This window comes from Mixophyes fleayi, chromosome 6, assembly GCF_038048845.1.
Source record: "Mixophyes fleayi isolate aMixFle1 chromosome 6, aMixFle1.hap1, whole genome shotgun sequence".
NCBI classification, from domain to species: domain Eukaryota; kingdom Metazoa; phylum Chordata; class Amphibia; order Anura; family Limnodynastidae; genus Mixophyes; species Mixophyes fleayi.
The window spans coordinates 184528972-184540388 of NC_134407.1; the positions used below are offsets into that span (position 1 = coordinate 184528972).

Here is an 11417-nt window from a genome sequence, read left to right on the forward strand (position 1 = left end):
ACATAGATGGAGGGAGGATACCACTCTTTAGTAGCGGAGTAAAATGATCAAGCAGCTGCAGGACAAACAACTGTCGAAACTTCATATATACCTCTATCAGGAAACTATCAGCAATGGGCTTTATGATTCGGAAAAGAAGACATCTATTTCTTCCAGTGAATGGAAGCCTCGAGGATTCCACTTGATGTTGAGCGGAGTTTTGGCAATTTAGTTTGGTCAAGAAAATCTAATGTGCTGCACATGGGTGACATAGAAATCACTATAATAGTCAAAAGATAAGCAACTTTCTTTCCCTCATACTGCACAACATTTTGTTGAGCAAGAATAGCGAAGATAGTGCTGTTAGTCGTATCTCCCTTGGCCAGACAGGTCATATAACTAGCATGTGTCCACCAACGTATAATGAGTGCGTTTAGATTAACTATACCATTTTGGACTTATCATAAAAGTGATTAGTCTAATCAGTCTGAACTTGTAGTCAATGAAGGTGATCAACCTCCGATCGTGTATTAAGATATTACATTTCCAAGTTTTTAGATGTTTGCTCAAGTGCCATCGCTTTCTTCCTATTCAGTATTTGAATACCAGACTCTCTCTCTTTTTTTTTTTTTTTAAATAAATGTGCACCAAAGGATGGCCTTGAAGGCATCCCATAACCCTCTGAAAGAGAAACTCCATGAGCATTTTAACTAAAGTAAAAAGTAAAGTAACCTTACCAATCACTGATATCATCCAACTCTATGGCATTTGGGAAAGCAAGAATGCGTCAAGTTTCCAAAAACTGATCCCTTTATCGGAGGATAGTTTCAGACTCAAGGTCAGTGAGGAGTGATCTCAGATGCCCTGGGAGAGGTAGACAATCTCGAAGTCAGAGGCGTTAATCATTATAATCCCCAAACTGCTGTAGTCTGCTCCATTTTGACCATTTGCTAGAGGCTGATGCAGAGTGAGTACTATGCCAATTTGCATAGCGTACCAAAAAAGTGGTCTCACAGGTGTTTCCTATGCCCTAAAATTGGATTGCATTGGTTACTGTTTGAAATCACTCTTTTCCAACAAGACACAGTTGCTTCCCACACAACCTGATGCTGCCTATATCGTGACCAGGTAATGGACGAATTCTGTGCCCACCGAACTGTATTTCCCACATTTCCCGCATGCACGAACGTCATTGTTTGACGACCCAATTATAAAAGTCATGCTGAGTACAAGCAAGCTGCCAGTTTATTGAACTAGCTTCTGTAAAGCAGCACTCTAGATTCTGTTTATCTTCGGGCTGTTTTTCTGTGTTTGACTCCTGGCTTCTGCCGGCTCTCTCTCTTGCCATTAACTCCAGCTCTAAATCCTTGGCTATTTCCTATTTGCCTGAGTCCCCAGATTCGCTTACTGTACTGTGCCTCCTTTTGTCAAAGACTGTTAAGTGTCAATAAGATAAAACCAGCCTACACAAACAGAACTCTTTTCAAATCACTTTACTTTTTCATGTTAACTATAGTCTCATATCAGATAAGAAACATGTACATTCTTCCTCATATGAAGGATGTCAGATTTTGAAATAGGCTTTTAGTTTTCCTTTAATAAATGGTGCCTTAAGGCAAGGGTGAGCAAGAAGAAGAGAATGAAGGCCAACTAATCTTTATTTTTCACCAATGATCACTGTGGCACAGTGATACACACTGCTTTCTCACAGTTCTCGGGTTATGGGTTCGATTCTGACCAAGGCCTTATCTGTGTGGAGACTGTATGTTCTCCTCGTATAAGCATAGGTTTACTCAAGGTGCTCAAGTTTCCTCCCATAGTCCAAAAACATACCGATAGGTTATTTGATTCTCCCACTTAAAGCCCAGTAATAGCTGGAGTATGGGTAAGTTGAGTGGAGAATATCCAGCATGTCTTCCTTGTAGAACTAGGTATAAGTAAGCAAGAACAACCTTGACTGCTAAAGGACCCATAGTGCACACCCCATAAGGTACCCACTGTAGGGTCTGCTGTTATGCCAGAGGGATCAAGTACCATCGATGGCTTGACATCCGAATTCAGTGAGATGTACCACATCCCTTCTAACCCCCAGCAAAAGGAACACAGTGTAAATTAATAGGCAGCACACCATCTACAGAGTGAAGCATTGGCTGAAAGAAAACAGAGCAGAAACCTGTACCTTGAGAGAATTCAGGGTTTGGCTTTTTTTAGTGGTAAATACTAAAGGATATATGGGAGAGAACAAAAACCTTTTGCAGAAAACCTTTGGTCTTACCAGAAGTACAATCCCCAATATCTGCGATAGGCGTGGTAGGAATAAATCTTCTACCCGTACAATCTTAATCAGCGAGTCATCAAGATCCTATAAGGACACCATCCCCTCACCCCGAGATCAGAGGTCTGGCCATAGAAGACATCAGGGCTGATCAGTGTAGCAGAACCACCTGAGCCAGTCAAGGATGGCAAACAGTACCTGCACACCCCTTCCAGCCTTACCTGACACAGCCTCCTAGGAATTGGATATCATAAAAAAAAAAAATAGGTAGATGAAATAGAAAGGCCACAGGCCACCTGTGCTTCCGTGAAATCGTCTCCTCTCCACAGGTGCCATTACCTAAGAAACCCACGACTAAAGCCGGGGACAGAAGGTGTAGTCTCTCGTTGAGAGTGGGCACCTGAGAGAGGTGTATTATGTCATGATCCCGTGGACCGCTGGGGTTGCCCAGGTAGTGTCAGTAAAACAGACGCTGTCAATCAATAGATGGGCACCATAAACAAATAAAAACAATATTTATAGTTCCAAAGACCTGTGCCCACACCTCCTATGCACATCACTGGAATAAAACAGGAAGGTTATAGATGAGTTATTTTCCACCACAGTGCCCTGCCCCTAGGTGTGAAAATAACCCAGTTTGCTATCTTTTTCCAAGGTACAAACATTGACCTAAAAAAAAACAAACAAAAAAAACAAAAACAAACACAGAAAAACATTTTATTTTAATATATCAGATTTATTAAAAAAAAAAAAAAATGATTAACTTAATGCTACATATTTACAATTTAAAATCATTAAAAAACAAACCATAGATGTGGTAGCTCAGGAGACATTATTAAAAAATAACAATAGTAATCTATATTAATATTGGTTGCAATATTAACCCCTTTCTATCTTAAACTTCCTTAGACACCAGGTGTTCTAGAACTACAGGCCCCACCAACATGTCTTGAGAGTCTCTGCCCTGCGTTACTTCAAACTTGTGGAACACACACTTATTGCTTAAGGAACAGATGTTAAGTATTGATAATGGGCTGCAGACATTTGCTGGATACATTGTCCCCTTGCAGCGTAGTTGAACTAAAGGTGTGTGACCTTTGCATATACTGCACGCGCTCAGAAATAATCATTTACAGAACTTCTTGAATACATTCTAAGCATGTTTATCTCAAATGTGTTCATAACATATTTAATAGGTGCAAATAGCACAAATATGCTGTAAGCTAAAGAGACCAAACATTTGCTTTCATGAATTCATCTTCCAACTAAACTTATCAAAAAGGAGTAAACTGTATTTTTAATGAGTAAACTATATGCAGGTTACAACCATGAAAAATAAACAATGCCGTGTGTATTTCATTGCTGCCTTTCTAGTCAACATACGCGACATGGCATATGGATCAAAAGGTCCCTTGCCAGCAGTTTTTACCTGACAATATACTCATGTTGTGTTACATTTGGAATGGAAGTTTAGAATTCCTCACTTGTGGACAACTCCTATCAGGACACTGGGTGGAGTGGGAACATGTGGATATAATATTAGTAGGCTTACCTGGTTCTTATAAGGAATTTAGATAAAAAAAATTAGGGGGCATAGATTTTATCAACACATTATTTGTATAAATTAAGTTAATTAACTGCTTCAAGTTGCAGGGTATTGCTGTAATACCTCTCTGGCAGACAGCACCACAGTCACAAAACAATGGACAGATTTGCAGATCAAAATACCATTTAATGCTTAGAATGGTAGCTTTTACCAATTTAGTAACTAGTGAGAAATAGAAAACTGGCCATGGAACAGTAGTGTTGAAGACATACGATCACATGCAAAGGAAATGCTGCCATCAGATAGTACACCCATATGACTTACTGTTTAGCTGCCGTATTTCAGCTTATATTGAGAAAATCGCCCAATATCGCAGATTGTGTGGCCCTACAATGACCATGATACCAGATAAGGATCCTATCAATAGTGAAAAAAGTGGTCAGACGATGGCTGCTATTGGACTAGGTACATGGTCATGTTCCAATGGCACTAACAAGCCACAATGTGGCCGGAAGTGATCAAGCCTGCGTGTGGCCAATTTTAAACTCTACATTATAATCATGGGTCTACCTATACAATCATTAAATAGGTACATTCTTCAGTGTGCAAAGTTTGAGGCTGTCCTGTAGTGTGATACATTATTTTGCAGGTTTGGATTTGTTGTGCACCAAGAAATCCGAGATGTCATGCCAGATGTTGCTGTCATCGTACAGATAAGTCATGGAGGACTGCAGCGAGGGCTGGAGTGTGTGCCTGTGATATTCAAATAGCCAAAGCACGAAACCCCACACTAGGGCTGAAAAGAAAGGGAACACGTCGTGTTTGGGCTCGGGGATATAACCTTTTTCTACCGCCAGCCGAGACAGACCAAAAAGAACTCGAGACAGCAAATACATATTTATCTGCAAAGAAAGAGGTTGAAATAAACAGGTTAGTGCAAGGTTTCCAACCCTTTAACTTCACTCATGGTTTTGGACATCACAGCTTGAATAGATGAGGACCACCAAGAAATGTTATTAACTTCCGGACCAGCCATTGTTCAGCCTGGAAAACCATTACAACCTCAAATAACATATTTCAACATGGTAATTTACTGAAAGGCAGTCATTGCTCAAGGTGACACAATGATGGCTTCAAATTCAGACAAACCTTTCAAATTGCCATTCACATCAAAAATAATCGTTTACATCTGACTATTTTACAATAAAATAGGTGCACTTTTTAAACAATGTTTTCAAAGATTTTATTTCTACAAAAGAGGATAGTGACTCTAGCAAATTATAAGTTATATAATTGTGAACATCAAAAGTTTTAGTTAATATAGTAGAATATGAATAATATCAAAGTAGAATCTTCAATATCTTATGGTGAGTAAACATTGGCATATAGGACTGGACAAAATAAAGTACAGTCATGGCCAAAAGTTGAGAATGACAAGTATTGGTTTTCACAAAGTTTGCTGCTTCAGTGATTTTAGACCTTTTTATCAGATTGTTGCTATGGTATACTGATGTAAAATTACAAGCATTTCATCAATGTCAAAGACTTTAATTGACAATTACATTAAGATTATAGTTGCAATGTTGACCCTTCTTTTTGAAGACCTCTGCAATTCGCCCTGGCATGCTGTCAATCAACTTCTGTGCCACATACTGACTGATGGCCTCTCCCATTCGTTCCTATTCAATGCTTGGAGTTTGTCAGAATATGTGGGTTTTTGTGTGTCCACCCACCTCTTGAGGATTGACCACAAGTTCTTACTAGGAATAAGTTAGGTAGGTTTTTTTTGTTTGTTTTTAAAATCAAACAATTTTTATTTGCATTTTAAGAAACAGTAGTTACACAATTATTACCCGCATAGGGGTATTATATGGGTATTACCAAGTTTAGTAATGTACATAAAAGAAATAGTACAGTTGTTTTTCATAGAGTACATATTATATAAAAGCAATAAAATATAAGATAAATCTATATATGGTGTTTAGAATGACCAGGTGCCTCCCCAGATAGCACATTAATGAGAGTGAATATTTCTAGTAGATACCTTATAATGTGTTTTTAAATGTAAACAGTGTCTGAATAAGGATTTAATAAGATATTAATGGAATACTGTCCCTACTGTGATAGGAACTGTACCTCCAAAACATTGGAATGTTGGCGAAGATGCAGAATGCTTTTATTTTAATAAACAATATAAAAAATTATCCGCTACTTGGCTGTATTCTTCTATAATGTAACTTTTACCACGGATTTAAAGCCTTAGTAAAATATGATATATCGAGACACAAGACATTTCTGGGCTCAGTTCAACTTTCTCTAGTAGACCTGGTACTTTACATTATTGAACTTGTTTGACACTTTGGGCCTATTATGCAAAACTTCTTGTTCTACTTTGCCAAAAATCCCTGTATTTCAAAAAACACCAATACCACCTGTCAGTCATGAAAATAATGGTTTGAATTCATGTAAATTAATTAACAAATCTTAAAATATTGAACACTTTGTGGACCTTGAAATGAAATTTATTCATATTCTGTTAAGAAATTAGGGCATAACATACAACAAGGAACACAGCACAACTCTCTGGTGACAAACTTTACTCCTGTCTGTGGTCTTCAGTGGCTCTTTTCTGGGCGAGGTGTTGAGAAGCAAACCTAGCCCCTAGATCTCAATCAGCACTTTGATTTGTGAATAGTTCCATACATCCATCATATTGCCAAGAGCTTTTAAGTGGTTATAGCCACTTCTCGATAGAGACAATTTTGGTGAAGACAGAAAAGAGAAGGTACATAGTGACCTTTGCTGTGCCACTCTGTAGTTCCTTGGTCGATAAAACCAGCAGTGGGTGGGGATAAAAGACCATCTGAACCGAACATGGCAAGAATCCTGTATATGCCATTCAATCGTCTGCCCTTTTTTTTTTTTTTTTTTTTTTTATCTACTCCCCTTTTAAAATGGACCTTAAGGGGGGTATTCAATTGACAGCGTGATCGCAGAAAACCGAGCGCTCAAAAAATATTACCGTTAATACGGTAATCTGCGCGTAAAAAACGCTAATACGGTAATTTACTCGCTGGATCTGGATCTGAAATTAACGGTAATATTTTAAGAGCGCTCGATTTTCGGCGATCACGCCGTCAATTGAATACCCCCCTATGAATGTTACAGTGTGAAGCCCCAATAAAGTTACTAGGTCACAGGAAATTACTGGATACTTTGTATCCTGTTATTATAATGTCAATGAGTTGAATAATTCACTGTTTGGTTTTGCAAGGGTGTTCCAAAGGGTCTTAAAGCTCACAATTAGCCTTACCTGGCTATTGATATGATTATTCTCTCCGAATACCACCCATCCTCCTACACAAGCAGCCAGGAAGGAGTGAAACTGCCATTTGCTTCCATGTATTTTCTCTTGAGCGGCCAAAAGGCCTTTATACGTGAAGACGAAATAAGCCAGATTCCGCGAGTGGGTGAACGTTGCTTGGAGGATGGCTTTTAGCTTATCTTTTAAACTAAGGAGACAAGACAGACAGCTCATGTTTGCTACAAAACTTCAGAACAGGGTCAATTATAAACAATGTAGTTGTTCATTCACAGCTCCAACAAATCCATTACCTATCCAAAAAACATACAAGCACACAATGAAATATCAGAACAGTCCCTTAATGTCCAGAGATGTTAAATCCCTTTATAGCCAGAACAATTTTCACATTTGCGTCAATTACGCATGAAAAAATGACTACTTGGTCTGTTCAAGTGAATTTTGTATATTCCCTATACGGGAATATTTGCTTTTTATTTTTATGATATAGTGAAAAACAAGAGAATGAATAATAAAATTTATAATAATAATAAAAAAAAAAAAAAAAGCATAGAACCATGATTATGTCCTTTATTGTCACAAGCTTTATGCTTCAAAATAACTATATATGGAAGAGGGGCAGGAGCCACAAATACACAACTTCTGATGACGCTCGGCCAATGTAAAGGAGACAGGGGACTCTTAGTTTCTGTGCACAGATGAAAGAGCGACATTAATGCTGCCAGGTGGGTGATGACTTGTATACATGGCGTGCCACGTGATTGGGTAGTGAAGCACGATGTCTATATTCAGTGGGTGGCCAGCAACAAGTTAAGAATGAAAAGTGATTGGGTTTAAAAGCACAACAATGATAACGGTGTGCAACTAAACATAACCAAGATGTTAAATGTATTTAATAAGAGAACTGTAGTATTTTTTAGCAGAGGTTTTAGTCATTTTAGACCTTTTCAGTAATACAAAAGGAATGTACTAAGCAGACAAATGAAAGTAAGGGGCACCATCATTATCTGCATTTTATAATTAAATACATTTATGAAATGTAATGTTTAATTTTACCCCAAGGAAATAGTGTGAGGCTTCTTCTCAAATAGTAAAAATGAAAAACTCAGTTAGAAGAGACAGATGTCTATTTCATCTGTTACTATGTAACATACTTTCCGGAACAACTTAAGGGGCAATTAAAAGGGCACAAAACCTACAGTAAAGCACTCACACCTAAACACATACATCATTACGTATGTAAACATTTCCATGCAGACTGTGAGATATACAAAATGTTATGAATATTTGTAATCAAGTTTCTGCAACTTTTGCTAAATAAAAAAATGAAATATACTTTCACAGAAATTTAAACCTCACCCTGTCCAGGAAAAAACGCAACCTGCAAAAGATGTGTGGGCAAACAAATTTAAACAATGGGACTTCTTTGAGACTGCTCAGTGCCCAGTGGTGATGGTTCGGTTTAGAAGAACTGTAAGTTACAGTATTAAAATAAATAAATCAAAGGTGAATGTTGACGAGCAGACAAAGACTTCTCTGGGCCTCCTGCTGGTGGTGCGGCAGCCAATAGCGGTCCATCTCTTGCATCACGTAAATACATAATGTCACAGTTTCCAAAATAAAAAGTTCAAATAAATTACCTTCCAGTCTTAAACAGGAATGTCATCACCAGTGCATGTGGGGCTCGGATTTTAGCTCCATAGCTTTAAAAACAAGAAAGATATTAGAAAATCATTATTTCACAGTTAAAACTGTTGGCAGCAATTAATCCTGCAAGATGGATTTTCCCTTTTGTTTTTACAATACACAGTTGCTGCTGCTTGTCTAATCTGCTCCATCCACAATCTTTCTACCTACATACAAGGGTTAGGCCTCTCCAGGTTCAACTGATTTGGGGGTATGGAGATATATTTCCAAAATACCATTATTAAATGGAGTTAGAGGGTGTTTCCACCTTTAGTTTACTTTGTTATCTTGTTCATGTTCTGTTGAAACTTGAATTACCTGTATTGCTTTTTTTTTTCTAACTACCATTTGTACTTTTTAGCAATGTATTTATAAGTTGTCTGTTTTCCTTTTAGTGGAATCAAGCACAAAACTTCTCTCTGCATACAACTGAATCCAATGCAGAGAGCAACCAGACCTGTTTCCTGGGGTAACAAAAATAAACAATTGTGCCAGAAAATGGTATAATCAATTGGTCAAAATTCCAGAAAGAAGTTAAAAGGAGAAGGCAATATTTGTATTGAAAGTTGCAGGTCCTCACTTGAAAGCCAATAATTGAAAGTATGTAAAAGAGTTGCAGCACCAAGGCAGTTCTCCTTACAGTAATGTCTAGGTGGAGTTCCCTATAGGCTACAGAGAACCTCAAGTGACAAAACACTATAGAAAATACAATCTTAGCATTGTAATCAACACAACACAAATGTTATTATTTGCTATTACAGCTAGCAAACTAAAATATAAAACAGTATCCAAGCAGGGTAAGAACTGTCAGGGCATGATGCTGTGTGTCGAGTCATATTGTGGCATGGTAACACTGCATATGGTGGATAAAGGGGCAAACTGGATTTGGGCTGTTATGATGTGCAAATTGTTCCGATGTACAGAGCATTTAATTTCTGCCGCAACAAGCACACCAAGTACATACCTTTTCATTGAAATATGCATGGTGCATCTAATGTATGTTCTGTACCATAATTAACATGCTAATTGTTCACTTTTAAGGCACAATAAGTATATCTCTTTTTAACAATGCTACTCATGTCAAATATAAAAACAACTTCATTGTACTAATATTATTAATGTTGTTGCCACAGATTTGCAAGGCATCACAGTCCAAGAGCTCGAGTGGGAAAAACAGGGCATACATAAAAAAAGGCAAAATAAATGCAGAAGAAAACAAAGGGTAGGGAGAGCCCTGGTTGTGGGAGTATACAATCTAGAGGGAAAAGGGTAACACTGAGACATTACGAGCAAATGTGAAACACAGAGGAGATTATTACAGTAGCAGTGCACCAGTGTAAGTAGCATAGGTGGGAACAGGGTAGGGTCTAGTAAAGATGTGGTTTTTCAGAGAGCAATTCATGATCTGAAGTCTAGGCATGAGGGAAGAGCCTGATCAGATGCTGTTGTAGAGAATTCCATATATATGCAGGGATAGGTGGTTATTAGAGGTGTGGCGCAGATCTATGAGGCTGTGATGGAGTATTCCGGGATGAGGTTTGAGTTGTGTGAAAGGGTGGTGCTGTTGAGGGCTTTATAGATGAGGATGGTTAATTTGAAATAGATTCTACAGGATATGGGTGAGGGGAATGGCAAGAGGAGGTTGCAGATTAGACAATGTTTAAGAGTTTTGGTTGCATCCTGGTAAGAAAACTGCATATTTCAGCAACATTATGGTGGAGGTGACACAAATGCTGGATGTGTGGTGTAAAGCTGGGGAAGTCAAGTGTATAACCAAGGCAGCAGGCTGGGGAGACTGAGGAAATTGTGGTACCACAACATATAGTGAGAGTGGAGGGGAGGCTATTTCAGAGGGAAACACACTGAAGGTAAAGTTTAATAGTTTGGAAGTGAATCAGGAAATAAATGTGTCAAACAAGCCAATGAAATGAAGGGTGTGCAGGAAAAAGAGAGTGAGATCAGCGGTGTAAAAAGCAGCAGGGATGTCCAGCAGGATGTATGGAGACATGACCCTTGGACTTTGCTGTATGTAGATCATAGTTCACTTTAGTGCCTATTTGCTGACAGCCCTGAGAAAGTGGTTTATAGTTAAAAGAAGTCAGTATCCATAATAAATGCAAGCTTGTGATTAGATGCAAACTTAATATTGACTAAAATGTATTAAAGCAAATTCCTTCTTTTGGGGAAACCCAACATAACTCCCTTATATCCCAGTCTCCAGCCCCATAAGGCCCGATCTGCCCTCACACTGCTCCGTTGCGGAAACCCTTGATTACAGCCAGGGCAGCCCGATATCTCTTCTTCTTCAACAGCTCGTTCAAGGTGCGGAGCAGAGCTCTGGGTAACACGGCGGCCGCCATCCTGCCAGGACATAACCTGACACTTCCGCATATCTGCGTTTCACGTAGCCAGCCAGGTACAACCTCTATAAGGGACCGGATAGGAACATAGCGCGACGTACGTAGTTCCGTTTAACAACGAAAACACGGGACGTAAGATCTGTAGGCAATCTCGCTGTTCTTTTTGTGTCATGAAATAAATAAAAAATAATAATTTCACCAATAAGCATCCTTAAAAATATATTAAAATAAACAAGACATTTGCCTTAG

At 38.5% G+C, this 11417-nt stretch overlaps 1 protein-coding gene across 1 annotated transcript; it reads right to left on the minus strand.

Annotated features, from left to right (window-relative positions):
* Positions 1 to 2994: 2994 nt before the first annotated feature.
* PXMP4 (peroxisomal membrane protein 4) lies at positions 2995 to 11206 on the minus strand. The gene is made up of 4 exons (XM_075177542.1): positions 11056 to 11206; positions 8763 to 8825; positions 7114 to 7312; positions 2995 to 4702 (listed from the first exon to the last, which is right to left on the minus strand). Exons 1-4 carry the CDS (start codon positions 11166 to 11168, stop codon positions 4439 to 4441), a joined length of 639 nt encoding a protein of 212 aa, XP_075033643.1. The 5' UTR covers positions 11169 to 11206; the 3' UTR covers positions 2995 to 4438.
* Positions 11207 to 11417: the final 211 nt, after the last annotated feature.